A 17,207-nucleotide genomic window follows, 5' to 3' on the forward strand; every position below is an offset into this window, starting at 1 on the left:
TGGGACTTCTCTGACAGTCTAGTGGTTAGGACTTTGCCTTCCAATGCAGGGGGTTGCAAGTTCAATCCCTGGTTGGGGAGCTAAGATCCTATACATGCCTCTTAGTCAAAAAGCCAAAACATAAAACAGAAGCAATACTGTAATAAATTCAATAAAGACTTTAAAAATGGTCCACTACAAAAGAGTCTTAAAAAATCAAGATGGCTGTTCTCTTGTTCTCTGTACCACCCTCCCTTGCTCCACCAGCCCCTGCACCCACACACGAGACCGTGCACGTGCCTACCCTCTGCACCAGCCAGGGATGGTTCTAATCCTGAGGCCAGAACAGTTCCAGGGGCTAGTTTATTAAAGGGAAACACCTGGATGATTATTAACCTGAGGGGCTGTGGAGGGGCGTGCCCAAGGGGCTGGTTTCCCTGGTAACCAATGAGCCCACGTGACATCGATTCCTCCAATCAAGGGCAGCCTCTCTCCTTCCTCCCCCAGTGGTGAGGAGCGCCGCCATGTTGCGCTGGCCCCTCGCCATCCTAAGTGGGGCTGTTGCCTCGGGACCCTTTCCTGCTACCGTGTGAGGTGGCCTCTCCCATAACTGAGGACGTCTGTCTGTCTCCAGGGTCAAGGCTGGGCAACTGCAAGGCTCACTAACGGTTGTAAGAGGCTGAGGAAACTCGTGTGTGGGCATCGGGAAGTGAGGACGGGGACGGAAAGTTGAGGGGGGGTGACCTGAGCTGGCGCCCACGAGGGGCCCTGAGTAGCTGGCCGCCACCAGAGGCGTCTTTCTCTTCCATGAGATTGAGTGTGTCCTGTTCACCTCAGAGCCTCTTTCCAGTTTAAAGGTGGCAGCTCCGTGCTCGGGGTTCCTCTGACTGCCAGGGGTTGGCTGGTGAATAGAGATGAAAGGCGAGGACTACCTGTCACACACTTACCTGGTCGGGTAAGACAAGCCCACACCCCACACCACCGCGCCCCCAGTCCTGGCCGCGGAGGGGGCAGAGCAGAGATGTAGGGGGCTGAGACCATGGCTACACGCCGGCTACGAGGTGTTCCAACAGGTGGGAGACGTTACAAAATGGAACCAAAGTCTTCGAGCACCACAACCGCTGTTCGGGGTCTAGAACAGCCGTGTGTGACCTACGGGACCCCCTTGGACATAGATTGCGACTAAGGCCCATGAAATCCAGGAATGGGCCATGAAAAGTACCATACACTGGCTTTTCCACCTGCTGTACAATCTCTGCCGCTGCCGGACTATGAAAAGACCCCTTAAGAAAGACCCCTTGAGAGGGGAACTTGCTCTCAGCACGTGGTCCAGGCGGCTGACTCCAGCCTGTGAACTGTCACTGAGCATCCCAGGATCGTCGTCCCAGTGCCACGCCATGACAACCCAGGACTATAGACAACACGATCTGAGCTCAACTGTTGACACCAGGGGAGCATTGCCAACCAAGAACTCCCTTTTGCCTTTTGCCCTTGACACAGAATCTGCCCCCTGTTGAGCCTGAGGCTGTCAGGTAAGTCCCGCTGGTTTGTCTTTGTTGCCTCCCAAGGAATAGGATTAGAAAGGGGTTTACAGATTTCACTTTCCCTCTCCCTGGCCCCACCTAAGGCTGCGACAGTAATTAACCTGGGCGCCTACTGGAGAATATGGGCTTCCCTGGTGGTTCAGTGGTAAAGAACCCTCCTGCCAATGCCAGAGTCGCGAGTTCAATCCCTGGGTTAGGAAGATCCCCTGGAAAAGGAAATGGCAACCCAGCCCAGTATTCCTGCCTGGGAAATCCCACGGACAGAGGAGCCTGGGGGGCCACAGACCATGGGCTGCAAAAGAGTTGGACGTGACTGAGCGAATAAACAGCAGCACCTACTGTGGTCTGCTGTTAAACCGGTGTTCAGCGCTGGCTGTGGGGACGGAGGGTGCACAGGCGGTGCGGTCCTGCGGGCAGGACAGTCTCAGGCAGGTGAGGTTACCTCAGCGCTGCAGCTGCCTGTCACTGTATGTCGCTTCATGGCCGTGATCTTCCCTGTGTTTTGCCTGTTGAACATCTTACATTTCTTCCTTGGTCTCAGTGGAGGGAATCTGTTCACAGACTGGGCAACAATGGCGGCCTCATTGCTGGGCCCACAGCGAGATGCTGTTGTGGTTGTCTGCTGGACTTCAAAGATAAATGGATTACTGGTGATGCTCCCTGGCTGCTGGTGTCTGGATCGCATTTGTGCTGTTGACTGTGGTGCCCTTTACCTGACCCCAGGGATATCGGGGAAGAGGGGCGGACCAGCATTGGAAGGGTCGTACAGAGGATGTAGGGGAGACATGTATGGTGAGGCCACTCAAGATGGCTGTTCTCTTGCTTCCTGTCCATCTGCTGCTTGGCCAGTCCCTGCCTTACTCACATGACCATCCGGTCCTTCAATTACAGGGCTTCACTGGTCCCTAGTAACTGGTGAGCCCACCTACGTCGCTTCCCTCTACAAAGGGCAGCCTCCTCCTCCTCCGAGTAGCTGGAGAATTCTGCCGTGTCCTGCTCCCTGTTGGACACACATGGCTCCAGGACGGGTTGTATAAGATCGTCTGTCCAGTAAACCACTGACGTCTCTGCCGCTGTCTCTGACTCTTTCTTTGGTCTTAAGGCCGAGTAATGACAAGGCTCACAGACCTTTGGGGTGCAGCCCGATAGGTGGTCAGTCTGGCAGACCACGGCCTTGCCCTCATGAGGCTTATCTGCCGATTGTAAAAACAGCAGATAAATGAGTAACGTAACATCAGGTGGCGAGGAGTGCTACAGAGAGAGAGAGCACAGCTGGAGGTTGGGGGGAGTGTGTGTACTGGGGGCATGGAAGTTGGGGCGAGCGAGTCCCCTCACTCCAATCCAGTCTCCAAGCCCCACTGGTATCCCCTCTCTCCTGCCTGACCTTGGGATCGGTCAGGGCACAGACTGTCTACAAAGAGGGTGTGCGTGCCAGTTAAGGCCAAGTGCCCATGGGGCAGTTACGGGGCTGGCAGAGGGGATCAAGAGCCTTCTGTAAACAAAGGGGGGTCGAGGATCCTGAGGGCACCCCACTGAGGAGCAGTGGGTGCTGGGAGAGTCACGGGCCTCAGGGTGACGTTCCCTCTCCTCAGCCTGGCTTGGCCAGCCCTCTGCTCACCGGCTGCCCAGCCCAGGCCCTGCCCATTCAGGCCACCCTGGAGGTGCGTTAACCTGTTTGCAGGTCTTCTTGAAATACCGCGACAGTGCGTTGTGCCCGGTCCCCTTCTGCTTGGAGCTGTCCTCCTAACCTGGCTTCCCAGGCTCATTTCCCCCCGTTTCTGAGGACTTCGACTCTCCCCCAGAGCCTTTCTGGATGGTCCAGGCCCGGATAGGTCCCCTCCCTGACACTGCCCCCTCGGACAGAGCTTGGCACCAAATCCATGCCTGATAAATATTTGTTGAATGGATGGATGGATGGGTGCTGGACCCTGCCAAACTACCTTCCTGTCCTTGGTTTTTTGTTTTTTTTTTTTTCCTACCAGGGTCACTGAGATTTGCCTCTGTCTGCCTCCCCCAGGGCTCAACTGACCACACCAGTGAACCCAGCCTGCCCCTGGGCCTGGCAGCTGGATGGCTGATGCATGCAAAGCGGGCATGTTCTTGCTCGACCGCCTGACCACCCTGGCGCGGCCGAATCTGAAAGCTAATGACATTATTGTGCAGAGACACAATGTCTGTGGGCATTTGCTGACCCGGCCTTTGGTGTGGGCTTAATCCTGCATTCTCCCCGCGCTTTCCACGGGGACGCAGCGGTCACCCGTCTTGGCACGGGCACTTCTGGGGAAGGTATAAATGTCACCTCCCGCCGGCAGGCTCCACGGGCACTCTCAGGGGCTGGTGTCACTGGTAAGAATGGCTCTCTTGCTTGTCTTGCCTTTTGCTCTCATCCTGCTCCCTGATGGAAAGGGTGGGAGACCTGGGTTCAAATCCAGAGGCTACGGCTTTCTGACCAGGTGACTTTGGGGCCAAGACCTCAAGGCGCTGAGCCTCAGTTTTCTTTTCTGTTAAATGGGGAGAGAGGCCGGGGTCCTAAAACTTCCTTTGCCGTGGGGCTCAGATACAGTATAGGTGAGTGGTCCAGCACGATGCCTGGCATAGAGCGTGTACTTAGGCGATGCTCTTTACTGATACTAAACGATCCGTCAGCATCTTCGTTTTGCCAGCGGAGAATATGACTGAGGGTTTATCAGTGGAAGGAATAAACCCATGGAAGGTTCAGCTTCGCGTCTAGTGTGGTGAGTCAGTTCTCTCCACACCCACAAACATCCGTGGGACACCTGCTCCTGTGTCCTGCCTTGGGACAGCTAGGAAGCGGCTGTGCGGCTCAGGGAAGCTCCCAGCCACAGGTGACTAAAGCTGGCTGGAAAGGACTCTGGTAAAGCCGCAGTCGCCGCCGTGTACTGAGCGCTGAGCAGGTTCCAGGCACTGTCAAGTGCTTGTGGTTTTCTCTGTTCTATACTTGGATTGTCCCAAGCAGACCAGGCGCCATCCTGTCCCCACTTTACAGGGCAGGAAACTGAGGCACAGAGGGGACGCCCTTCTCAGGGGTTGATGCTGGTAAGCGGCAGAGGCAGCACCTGAGCTGAACCAACTGAGCTTAACCTTTAGTCTGAGGGCACCAATGGTGGGGGGCAGTAATGTGGGGCCTTGGGGCACAGGGACAGACCCAGAGGGCTGGCTTCCTAGGGCAGAAGGGCTGGTTTGGCTCCCAAGCCATTTAGCTGAATGTCTTCTTTTGGGAGAACATTCTGGCCTAGCCTGTGGTGTGGAAGGAGCTTCTGGAAGCCAGATGTTACCTCTGGAGAAGGAAACAGTCTCCTCTCCTCACTGGGAAGACACAGGCTGGGTTCTCTGCCCCTCCTGCGGGAAGGGAGGAGAGACTTGACTGTTGTTCACACTTTTCTGGTGTTCTCAATCATTAAATTCTCCTGCTGCTGCTGATCAGTGTCTGAAGTTGTGTGATACTCATGTCTTTGCTTTCTTGTAGCCTGAGCTCTGTAATAGACGTGTGTACTAATGGTGGGGGGCGGAACAGTGGTGGAGAGGGCGTCAAGGAGGGAGCTGAGGGTGAGGGGCAGGGAGTCCGGGGAGCTTTGTGAGGTTGCAGATTGGGAACAGCAGCCTGGCCAAGCATGGCCAGGGCATGTTTCCTCTGCCCGTGCTGCTTTCTCTTACTTGAGAATTTCTGCATAATATTGATTGATGTATAAGAAATTGAGCTGTAGTAGTATCAACTGTCTGGGGCCACGTGGGTCCCCAGTCGTGTTCTAGTTTCTTGCTTTATTTTTTAGTAGACCTCATTTCTTTGTCCCCCTTCGGAGCCAGCCTGGACCCAAAGAAGCAGAGATAGTGACCAACGTTCAGGCAGACGCTGGCCGTCCCCACTGCCCTTGGAGAACCTGAAACCAGGCAGGGAGACAGAATAGGATGTGGGGGCTGGAATGGCGAGGCTCGGGCCCCCCAGTGAGGGAGCCCAGGGCCTGGAGGGGTCCTCACTGCGGCTTCCCCCGTGCCTTCCAGGTCACTCCTGCACAGAACAGCCTACCATGGCCTCAGATCACCAGACCCAAGCGGGCAAGCCACAGCCCCTCAACCCCAAGGTGGGTACCACATCAGGGCACAGGGTGGCAAGCACAGTCTCTCCAAGACTCGGTTTTCCTTCTTCAAATTGGGGTTGGTGGCTTCTTTTCTGGGGTCCCTCTCTCTGGGCCATATTCTCCCCAACTTGCACAGTGGAGGAGGGTGCTGATTCAGAAGACCCCTTCCCAGCCCACAGCCAGCATATTTCTGACCCTGGAGACTCAATTTTCTCTGACTTACCCTGCACCCCATTGCCCAATGGGGCCCCCAAAGCTGGGGTGAACCTTCAGTCCAGTCTAAGAGGGGGCTTGTGAATGGGCGGTGGGGTGGGCTTCCAGACTCCATACCTGCTGTGTGACCTGGACCAGTCACTTGACCTCTCTGAGCCTCAGGTTTTTCCTAAAAATGGGGAGAGTTGGACTCAGGGCTTAAGATATCTGTGAAGAGTCAAAGAAACAGGCTCAGCCCCCTTTGCTTTGGGGGCCCCAGGCATGGATTCCATCCTGGAACTGCTTTTTTGTCTGAATTGGGACCCAGATTGCTCCATTCTGCCCCTGAAGGGGTTTACTTTCTAGAAGACAGATAAATAAATAAACTAGTAAATACATAACTTCAAGTAATGAGAAGTGTTAGGAAGAAACAAAAAAAGTAGGGTTCTTCAGAGTCGGGGGTGAACAAGGAACATATTAGCTAAGGTCAGGGAGGCCTCCTCAGAGGAGGTGACATTGGAGCAGAAGCCCAGGTCAGGTGAGGAAATACTGAAAATAGGGGAGTGGGGTAGGGGAGGGTGTTCCAGGCAGAGAGCATGGCGAGTGCAGAGGGCCAGGAGTCGGAGTGAGCTGGATGAGCTTGAGAAGGCCAGTGGGACGTGGCTTGGAGCAGCCACTCCAGTCGGTTTCAAATGGGAGCCACTGACGGAGTTTAATGCTTCCTGGTAGCCATGTTGGGCTTCCCAGGTGGCTCGGTGGTAAAGAATCTGCCAGACAGTGAAGGAGACTCAGGTTCGATCCCTGGGTTGGGAAGATCCCCTGAAGAAGGAAATGGCAAGCCATTTCCGGTATTCTTGCCTAGAGAATCCCATGGACAGAGGAGCCTGGCAGACTACAGTCCATGGGATCGCAAAAGAGTCGGACACGACTCAGTGACTAAACAACAAGTAGCCATGTTAACAAAGTAAAAAGAAGCAAGGGAAATTAACTGCCATGTATTTTACTACACGCAACACATCCTAATGTATAGTCAGAAAAATTATTAGAGGACTATTTTACATTCTTTTTTTCAAACTAAATCTGCAACATTTTGTGTGTGTTTGAAACTAACAGCATGTTTTAATTCAGATTAGTTGCATATGTTCAATATACATCTAGTGGTTGCTGAATTGGATAGTACAAGTTGAAAGGATTAGGTAATACATAAAATTTTAGCATTCATCTGTGCATGAATAGCAACAACAATAATAATACTGAGCTCCGGGGCTCTCTGAGGCCTCTCAGATCCATGGGGAGGCTGTCCTCCTTCACCCTCCTTAGCCTGCAACCCTTGTCTCCCAGGCCAGGGCGGTCATAATACACTAGTCCTCAACTCTCATGTTCTGGATTCTCCTCAGTAAGCCTACAAAGTCGGCATGATTCCCCATTTCGCAGTCGGCACAGCTGAGGCTCAGAGCAATCGTGTGGCTTCCTCGGGTTGCACAGCTGGATGCAGCACAGGAGATACTGGAGCTCAGATCTCCTGACCCGTCCGGGGTCGAGTCAGTGAGCATCAAGCCTGGGTTGAGCCCATGGAATCTGAGCCCTGCTGGGCCTCCCTCCCTTGGCTTTGTCTGCTTTGTGTGGCTAATCCCCGGCCTGGGAGAGAGGGGCATGTTGACCCAGCCAGTGCTGAGCACGTAGATTCTCCAGCTGCCCTTCCTGGGAGCGTGCTGCCCTGAGCCCAGCTCTTCAGCCAGAGGAAGCTCCCAGGGGAAGTGCATCTGACCCTGAGTTCTCTTTGCAATCATAAAAGGCGGCAGCTGCCCCCTGTCCCCACCTGCTTCCCAGTTGGCACTAGCTATGAAGCTGTGGGCAGTCCTTTCATTTTGCCGAGCTTCATTTTTCCTGATAGGGATTCTGCCAGCCTGTCCCTGAGCTGATGAGAGGACCAGATGAGGCAGGCTTGGTGAAGTCTTCTTAAGAGGTATCCCGAGGGGGAGGAAAGCCTGCAGAACCTATGGGGGCTTAAGAAAAAGGCACGGGTGTGTGTAGTTTTACAGGTGAAGTGTGGCTGCAGGGTGGTACTGACAAGGGCAGGAGAAGCTTGAGCAGCATGGCTTACCTAGCATGTTGCTATTCCTACTCTGGTCCACAGACCAGTGGCACCAGAACCATGCTGTAATGGAGACAGCATCAGACAGGCCTGGGCTACACGTTCAGCTCTGCCACTCACCCACTCGGGGTCCTTATACTATGTCCCTTAATTAATATGATTACGCCTCCCACACGCAGAGCAAATATGGTGTACTAACCACTATGCTCCCCTGAATCCTTCCAATAACCCCATGAGGTAGGTTCTGTCTTTATTTCCCATTTTACAGACAGGGAAATGGAGGCTCAGAGAGGTGAAATGCTGCCTCAAGGTCTCACAGCTGGTCACTGGAGCTGGGACTGTCGGACTCTATGTTTGGTTCGTGATTTCCAAGCACAGAACCCTTCAGCATCCTTCGAGGCTCTCTGAGTCCTCTCCCCACCCCGCTGCCCTGTCTTCCCTCTTCCCGTCATGATGAGGGTCTGACTCTCTCCTCCTGTTGCAGATCATCATCTTTGAGCAGGAGAACTTCCAGGGCCACTCGCATGAGCTCAACGGGCCCTGCCCCAACCTGAAGGAGACTGGCGTGGAGAAGGCGGGCTCCGTGCTGGTGCAGGCTGGACCGTATGTACCTGGGCGAGGGGAGGGCCTCACTCGCTCAGGGGCTGCCGGGCGAGGCGGCTGCACTGTGGAGCTGGAGGGATCTGTCCTGAGCTTCTAGGCTGTGTATTCAGGGGACCAGGATTTGGAGTCTTGGCAGCCTTTGGAGAGAGCTTGTGTTTTGAAGTCAGGTAGAGCTCGGTTTCAAACCCTGGTTTCACCATTTCTGTGCTGTTGGACCAGGAGCTTCCCTCTCTGGGCCTCAGTTTCCTCTGTAGGATGAGGCTAACTGTGTCCTCCTGGGGATGATGGGATGGAGCCTGTGTGAAAAGCCTGACACCAGGGCCAGCCACTTCCTTGAGGCAGGGAGATGAACACAGTGACTCCCATGAACTTTGGCAGAGCTGCCAGTCTCTGACTCTGGGAGTGTCCTCACTCTGCTGGGAGGTCTAAAGCTGGATGTCCCAGCTCGGCACCTATCCCTCCCTTCCCTGTTCCTGATGATAACTTGGTCTTTGTAGACTTGCTGACACATTTGGGGACCAGCAGGCTTGGGACCCCAGACCCAAGAAAGAAGGGGAGGTGACTGGTCTGGTTGGACAGAGCCATGCTCAGGTCACATAGTTGAGCACAGCCTTGGGTCCTGTCTTTGTGGTTCCCCAGTGGTTCCTTCCTTGCAAGAGCCTCCGGAATCAGAGGTGGCCACCAGTGATGCCCAGCCAGTGGGTCAGTGAGTCTGATGTGGGTCCTGGGTGACCCGCCCCACACCTCAGGGTTCACAGGGCATTCTGCAGAGAGTGATGACCCCGCCTGAATCAGGGTCTGCTGGTGGGCGACACAGCCAAAGGAAAGGCCCCACCCCGCCCCACTAACCTGACGCACTCAGGACACCAGCGTGCCTAGGACCGTGTTTTCACAGTTGGCCAAGGTTCTGACCATTGAAGAAGCACGTCTGATTTTCTTTTTTTAGTATTTGGATGGCAGAGTTTCTCAAATAGGCTTTACACTTCTCTGCTTTCTTTTTGAAAATTTATCTTTGATACTTTTATTGTTCATTGTTTAACATTAAGGAGAAATGGTTTAGTGCAAAAAACCCCATATGACTCTAATCTGACTACTCAGAAGTAACCATTAAGATTTTGACTTTAGTTTGTATATAGATTTTTTTTTGTATATATTTCACCAAATATATATTAGAAACACATTTAATCAGAAGTTAGATCATGCTTTAAAAACTGTTTTATAACTCATTTTGGAAACTTTGCAAGATATCTCAAATTCTTTCTGTGTCATTAAGGAGCATTTTATGTCAGTGTTTTTGAAAGAGCTGTTTGGAGCTAAACCTGCATCAGTCACAGAAGGGGGAGGCTTTGAAGTACATGTTCTTGGGCCCCCTCCCTGCCCCATTGAATCAGACTCTTGGGTCTGGAGCCCAGGAATCTACATTTCACAAACCCGCCTAGTGATGTTTCTGCCCAGTTAAGTTTGAGACCCTGTGTTCTAGTTCATTGTTTTTCATGCCTTTTTAACATCACATTACAGAATATTACCCAGTTTCCTCAACCAGGCCCTGCCAATTGGCTGTGTCAGTTGTTTCTGTTATTCGATATTATAAAGAACAACACGATGGACATTCTTACCCATATGTCTGCAAGCTCTTGACAAATGTTTTCTAAGGACATGTGACCCAAAGCAGAGTTGCCAGATCAAGAGGGCAGGCATCCTCTTCTGAAAGCCGCAGGAAACACCATCTCCCTTTCTCTTAAGGACTTGGATCGCTGTCCCGAACAGCTGTTCCTGTGCCAGGCTGGATTGTTAGCCTCTGCGATGAACCGCCCCAAAACACCAGGCATCGTGAAACCATGTCGCCTGTTCTGACTGTCCCCTTTCCTCTATTAGCCTTGCCCTGTTGGCAGGCAGTCCTTCCCTTTAAGGTGCTATTCTCTCCTAGTGGATCTGAGACTGTTGGGGTTCTGTGTGTACAAAATGAGTCCAGAGACCACCATCAAGAACAAAAGAGGAAACAGACCCAGAGAGAATGGGTATGAACACGGTGTGTGAGCTTGAGAAGCAGTCATGTTCTGGAGTCTGTTCTCAGTGGCAAAAGCCAACTGGGCACGTTGCTTCCCAACTCCGTGTGCAGTGATGTCACATGAGGGGAAGTCGCTCAGTTGTGTCCGACTCTGCGACCCCGTGGACTCTAGTTTACCAGGCTCCATCCATGGGATTTTCCAGGCAAGAATACTGGAGTGGGTTGCCATTTGAAATTGGCCACGTATGGTGGGAGTATTTACACCATAGAAACTGGCAAGCTGGATTTGTTTGTTTTTGAGAGCTCTTTGTTAATTCACCAGTATACTGCTGGCCCCAGGACATGGATTCTGAACATCTGCGCTTGTTGCTAGGTCATCTTTTAGGCTTCCTTTGTATTTCTTGATTGTGTTCCAGATGATTGAAGCCAGCATGGTGCTGGGTTTTGAATAACTGAGGTGACGCTGCCCTTGGATTTGCTGTGCTTCAGTTTAGATGAGGCTGCTACTCATTGTGATGAGCTGGGCAACTGTGAACTCTGGGGCCCGAATGAGGAGCCAGAGTCCCACCAGAGGAAGTCTGGAGTAAGCCTGACCTGCTGTCTCTCTGTGTCTCTATTGCAGCTGGGTGGGCTACGAGCAGGCCAACTGCAAAGGGGAGCAGTTTGTGTTTGAGAAGGGTGAGTACCCCCGCTGGGACTCATGGACCAGCAGTCGGAGGACGGACTCACTCAGCTCCCTGAGGCCCATCAAAGTGGTGAGCCCCCATCCCTCGTCGTCTTCCTCTCTTTGCCCCGCTTAGAGCCAGAGGTCTAGGGACTAGGAAGGACCCTTCCCCTCTGGAATCATGCCCCCGGCCGTGTGACCTTGCATAAGTCACTTCACCTCCCTAAGCCTCAGTTTCTGCTTCTGCAAAGTGGGGATATTAGTATCTACAGTGTAGCCTGAGCGTGGCCACAGTGCACAACTTTAGGGGCTTCAGGCTTCATTCAAAATGTTCCGTGGGGCGCCGTTCACATTCTAGTCTATGTGGACGGTGCTATTCAGGTCTACACAACTCCTGTCGCAGAGCAATTGCTCCCTAATGATTGCTGCTGTAAATACTCAGAGAAATTCTGGGTTTGGGGGTGGAGGAGAAGATAGCTTATTCTTGTTCATAGCTCATGCCCTTGTGACCTTTCAGAGCTTTTCAGATCCTGATTCTTAGCGGTGTGTGGTCTGCAAGGGCTAAGGGACCAGTGGTGCTCAGTTATGCTCCCAAACCTCCCCAGCCCAGCCCGCTTCCCCCCTGCTTGATGCCAAATCAAACAACGCTGGACTCAGCATTCTACAGACCTGAGTTCCTCTGCTGACTCTAGTCCTCCTGGCTGTGTGTGTGACCTTGGCCAGGTCACTTTCTCTGAGTCTCAGTTTTTTCATCTGCCAAATTGCTCAGTCGTGTCTGACTCTTTGGCATCCCCATGAACTGTGGCCCACCAGGCTCCTCTGTCCATGGAATTCTCTGGGCAAGCTTACTGGAGTGGGTAGCCATTCCCTTCTCCAGGGGATTGGCCTGACCCAGGGATCGACCCTGGGTCTCCTGCATTGCAGGCAGATTCTTTACTGTCTGAGCCAAAAGTAGCTTAAATAAAGAATGCTAGACAGAGAGGAAGAATGTCAGAGGAACAGGAGAATGGGAAGACATGTGGAGGTGAAGGAAAGCCAAAATATTGTGTCTATTAGAGGCACAGTGTGCCGATGCATATGTATGTATCATGGCTACCATTTACTTTTAAAAAGGGGAGTTGAGGCTGTGGGAGGGGAAAATGCCATTTCAGAGTCAGGTACTCCCCAAAGTGTAGAAGCTGAGTGACTGTTACCTGAAGGTAGCCCAGTAGAATGAGCACTGTGGCTGGCCAATGTCATCAACACTCGAGTGGTAGGGGTCTCGGGCAGACGGCTGCAGGCGGAGCCTGCTGGTCCCAACTCCAGGGCACCCTGGGTGCCCTCACCCACACTCCCACTCCCCTGCTCCCCATCCACAGGATAGCCAGGAGCACAAGATCACCCTGTATGAGAACCCCAACTTCACGGGGAAGAAGATGGAGGTGATAGACGATGACGTGCCCAGCTTCCACGCCCACGGCTACCAGGAGAAGGTGTCTTCCGTGCGGGTGCAGAGCGGCACGTGAGTACACACCCAGCCCTGGCTCGCCCTGCCCCAGGAGCCCAGACTCTGAGCTGCTGAGTCCTGCTCTGCCCCAAGCTCTGGGGGTCTTGTACATTCCCGACCCCAGCCTTCCCATTGGAAAATGGGCATTGAAATCATCAGACGCCTGCATGTGGCTTTCAGTCCCTCAAGTTCCATCCTGTCTTTTGGGCAACACCTTGCTTTTGAAAGAGAGAAATCGTGGCCTTCACCTCAACTCCGAAGAGCAGGATAGTAAATGTTGGGTGGGGGCAGGGGTAAGGCAGAGGCGGGCGGTGAGGGGAGCTCAGGCTAGGAATGAATCGAGGGGTCTTTACAGAGCTGAGAGAGACAGGAAGCGCAGCACATGCTGGCCTTTTTCTGCATGCATTCCTGAGGTTGGACATAGGAGGGGTCGTTCTCCACCAAATTTGGCACATAAACCTCGGTCACCAGCATTGGGGAATTTCTCATTGTGAAAAACATGAATTCTATGGGGAATCTGAAGATGGACTTTGGGCAGTGGTTTGCCGGAGCCAACTTGTACCAGCTTGCAAAAGCTGACTTGACTTTTCAGAATTTAATGTGAGCAGGTTGTTAAAACATTGGTAACTTGAAATACGCCATCGCAGACACGTGTACACCACAGAGATTGGGAAGTGTCACAAACCTTTTTTCCCCCCAGGGCACTGGTTTCCCATATATACTGGCTCTCTGGGGCTTGTCAGAGTCTTAGAGTGTGCACAGTTCTGTATTCCTGAGCCCTGTCGCTTACTCATTCACTGGTGCAATTTGTCAAGTGATGTCATATGCCAGGCACCAAGATAGGTGATCAGTAATTCAAGGTAGGTTGAAGAGACCTGGCCTCGGTCTTGTGTAGCTAAAGGTCTGGTTGGAGGCAACTGTTCATAATTAGGAATCCCATGCGAATCTAGTCTCCTTCCTTAAAGAAGGGGCTCTTGAGCTGAGATCTCAAGAAGGTAGGACTTGAAGAGGTAAAGAGAAGGAAGGATGCTCCAGACAGAATAGCATGTGCAAACGTCCTGTGGTGCGAGGAGCCTGGTGAGTCCCCTGGGCTCTGCAAGGGACAGAGTGGCTGGGCTGCAGAGAGACAGTGGCTGTGAGTGGAGAGGCAGAGCTGGAGGTGTCCACAGGGGCTGGCCAGGCAGGTTCGTGGGGGCCAGGCCTGTGTGATGCCTCCTGGGGAGAAGACTGTAACAGTTGTCAGGTGCCCAGTGAGTGACCCCCTAAATGGTGATGGCTTCAAATGGTGGCGGGATCACGGAGGGCTCCTGGGACCTCTGCTACTGGCCTTTGTCCTTTGTGGGGATTAGGTAAGAGGCCTGTCTTACTCTAAGCTTAAGTGAGCTTGAGATCACCGCTTCCTCTGATCCCAGTGCCAGGCCTGCATCTGGGAATTTCTCTGGTGGTCTGGTGGTTAAGACTTAGTCTTCCAATGCTGGGGGTGTGGGTGTGATGTCTGATCAGGGAGCTAAGATAACGACAGTCCTCAGGGCCAAAAAACAGAAACATAAAACAGAAGCAGTATTATAACAAATTCAGTAAAGACTTTAAAAAAATGGTCCACTTAAAAAAAAAATCTTAAAAAAATAGTTGCTTCTGGAGGTAGCAAGCTCTGTGTCAAGGGGAGGAAGAAAGCAGAGGCTGGACCTGGGAAGGGTGGTGGTGCTCTGCTCAACACCCAGGTAGTGTGGGATGATTGGCAGGCCCACCCTTCCTAGTGGCTGAGCCATCCCCCTCATCTCTCTCCATCTGCGTCTCCTGTCTCCCCACGTGCCCTCCCCCAACCTCTGGCCCTGCAGGTGGGTCGGCTACCAGTACCCCGGCTACCGCGGGCTGCAGTACCTGCTGGAGAAGGGCGATTACAAGGACAGCGGTGACTTCGGGGCCCCCCAGCCCCAGGTGCAGTCCGTGCGCCGCATCCGGGACATGCAGTGGCACCAGCGGGGCGCCTTCCACCCCTCCAGCTAGTGCCCCTCCCTCACCTCCTTCCCAGGGGCTGGCCTCTGCCCAGCATCCCACCAGACATCCTGGAGAGTGAATAAAGTGTGACTTGCAACTTATCCGAGGCAGCGTCTCTTTATCGCCTGTGGAGGCCAGGGTGCTGCGTGCATGCGTGCGTGTGTAAGGCAGACAGAATGACGAGAGAACCAGAAAGGGACTGGGTGAGGGGTGGGACAACCTCACTGAGACTGCTCGCTCTGCAGCTGCTTAGCTCTGTGACCTGGGGCACATTGTCCAGCCTCTCTGAACCTCTGCTTCTTCACCTGACTTACAACCCCCTTTGCTCCCCGCCCAGTGACTGGCCTGGCTGACCTCTGAGTGGTCCTTGTGTGGTTGCCAAGCCCAGTCATTCGGGGGCATGTGATGGTTGCTCCAGACGCTTAAAAGGTACCCACTGCCTGCCATTCACACAGAATTGCCTTATCACCTTGAACCTGGGAGTTTATTTAAATCTGCCCAGAGGAGCCCCAAGCCCTCTAATGCCCACCCCCATCCGGGAGAGAGGTCACGAAGACCTGTCTCTGTGCTTGTGAGTTCCGTGGTCCCTTGTTCATGCCTTGGTTGGGGCGGTCGTTTAGTGTAGCAACTGAGGGCTGGGTTCCTGCATCTTATGAGTCTGGATTCAATTGGCTGTTCTGGAGCCCTGCCCAGTCAGGGGAGCTCAGAGCCTTCCTACTGGGAAAAATAGGGAAAAAGTAGTGTCTCCCTAACAGGGTAATAGCAAGAATGGTGAGATAACCCCGGTGTCCTGTATATAAATGTTAAACGCTGGTTGGTCTTCTGTAGTACGAATACCCGCTCCCAGAGAGCAGCTGCTTTTTCCTTTGGCTGTGCTGTCTTTTGATGTAGTTTTAAATTTTGATGTGATTTAACATCACTCTGCGCCTTTATCGTTTGTATCTGCCATGTCTGCTGTGTCTTCTTTAAGAAATTCTTGCCCCATTTGTCATGAATATATTCTCCAAACTTTTTCCCTACAGGTTTTAAAGTTTTCCCATTTAAGCTCTCAGTTGTCCTGGAGTTGATTTTTGTGTATAGTATGTGGCAGGGACCTAATTTTTCACTTTTGATTTCTTTTTCCCCCACTTTGGATCACTGTTATCCTGGAGTAATTTATTGAGAAGTCCATTTCCCCCTCACTGTGGTGCAAAGTTGCCTCTTTGTCCCATAGTAAATGGTCACATATACTGGGGGTCTATTTATGGGCTCTTCTCCTCCTGTTCCTATTCTATTTGTGTGTCTCTGTATTCTTGCCATATTATGTTAATAACCATTGCTATGTAATAAATCTTGCAGTGTGCGTGTGCATATGTGTGCGTGCGTGCTCAGTCCTGGCCTACCCTTTGCCCTAAACCATCCTTCTTCTTCAAGGACATGTTAGATAAGCTTGCCCCTTAATATCTCCATATAAAATCATTTCCTCAAATCTAGAAAAATGGGAAACCCTATTGAATGAGCTAAAGAGATTAATTATCATGAAAGTGGGAACTAATAAATGTTGCCAGCTTCAGTTTGTTCATTCATTCTTCAGCCGGCAGTCACTGAGTACCTGTTCCCGGAATGGGCAGAGTAGGGGCTACAAAGGAAGGCAGACACAGCCCCAGCCGGCAGGCAGATTCCTCTCCGGGGGGGTGGAAGTAGCTGTTGGTGGTGGTGATTATGAGTTGAATTGTTTTCCCCCTCAAAGTTCATATGTTGAAGCCCTAACCCCGATACCTCAGAATGCGACTTTATTCGGAAATAGAGTCTTAGCCACTGGGCCATCCCTGTCTCTCCCTCTCTTCTCCCTGGGGACCTGTATTTATTTCTGCTGGTGCCTCTGCTGCTCCATCTTTCTGTCTGTTAACCCTGCGTCTTTTTTTTTTTTTTCTCTTTATCTCTATCTCCCCATTCAATCCCTGTCTTTCCCCTTCCCCCTCCTCCCCCTCCTCGTCCGTCTGTCACAGGGGGGATGTGCTCTGTCCCCCAACCTCCCCTCCTTCCGCCTGGACCTCTCCCTTTATCCTCTGGTCTCCACAGAGTCCGCGCGGCTTCTCCTTTCCGGCCTCCAGGAGCCACTTCCCCTTTCAGCCACCAGGTGGCAGCAGAGCATCATCCTCCGGGCTCCCCCCCAAACCCGTCCCCCAAGCTCTGATTGGAAGTACATCCCGTCAGTCACAGCATGCAGAGCAGCTACAGGTTGTTATAGGTCAGGTGACTAGCTCTGACCTATAGCAACCCGTGGGTGGTTCCTATTTTACAGAGGAGCAACAGCGTAGCAGAGGAGGGAATGACTTGCCCAAGGCCACTGTTAAAAGCAAGAGAAAGTGAAAAAGCTGGTGTCGGAACCCAGGACTCTGGCTGCCCTTGAACCTCCATGCTCCGAACCCCTCACCAGCCATTGTGAGGGGCCCTTTTACCGCTGCCCGTGGTCACTGTCCAGCCCTGCAGCCATTCCTGTCTGTCTCTGGGGTTGGGCCGGTGGGAGGTCAGGGGGTGCCTATGGAAGCTTCCAGTCCT

General features: G+C 52.7%; 1 protein-coding gene across 1 annotated transcript; it reads left to right on the forward strand.

Moving 5' to 3' along the window:
• Positions 1-484: 484 nt before the first annotated feature.
• On the forward strand, positions 485-14,767 carry CRYBB2 (crystallin beta B2). The gene is made up of 6 exons (XM_042234234.2): positions 485-1,511; positions 5,544-5,623; positions 8,392-8,510; positions 11,141-11,273; positions 12,541-12,683; positions 14,507-14,767. Exons 2-6 carry the CDS (start codon positions 5,570-5,572, stop codon positions 14,673-14,675), a joined length of 618 nt encoding a protein of 205 aa, XP_042090168.1. The 5' UTR covers positions 485-1,511; positions 5,544-5,569; the 3' UTR covers positions 14,676-14,767.
• Positions 14,768-17,207: the final 2,440 nt, after the last annotated feature.

This window comes from Ovis aries, chromosome 17 (assembly GCF_016772045.2).
Source record: "Ovis aries strain OAR_USU_Benz2616 breed Rambouillet chromosome 17, ARS-UI_Ramb_v3.0, whole genome shotgun sequence".
NCBI classification, from domain to species: Eukaryota; Metazoa; Chordata; class Mammalia; order Artiodactyla; family Bovidae; genus Ovis; species Ovis aries.

Bases quoted from the DNA above. Each gene is read 5' to 3' on its own strand.
- CRYBB2 (XM_042234234.2), top strand. From the start codon at position 5,570: ATGGCCTCAGATCACCAGACCCAAGCGGGCAAGCCACAGCCCCTCAAC. The intron at 5,624-8,391 runs GTGGGTACCACA...CTCCTGTTGCAG, and splicing joins CACAGCCCCTCAACCCCAAG to ATCATCATCTTTGAGCAGGA. The intron at 12,684-14,506 runs GTGAGTACACAC...CTGGCCCTGCAG, and splicing joins GTGCGGGTGCAGAGCGGCAC to GTGGGTCGGCTACCAGTACC.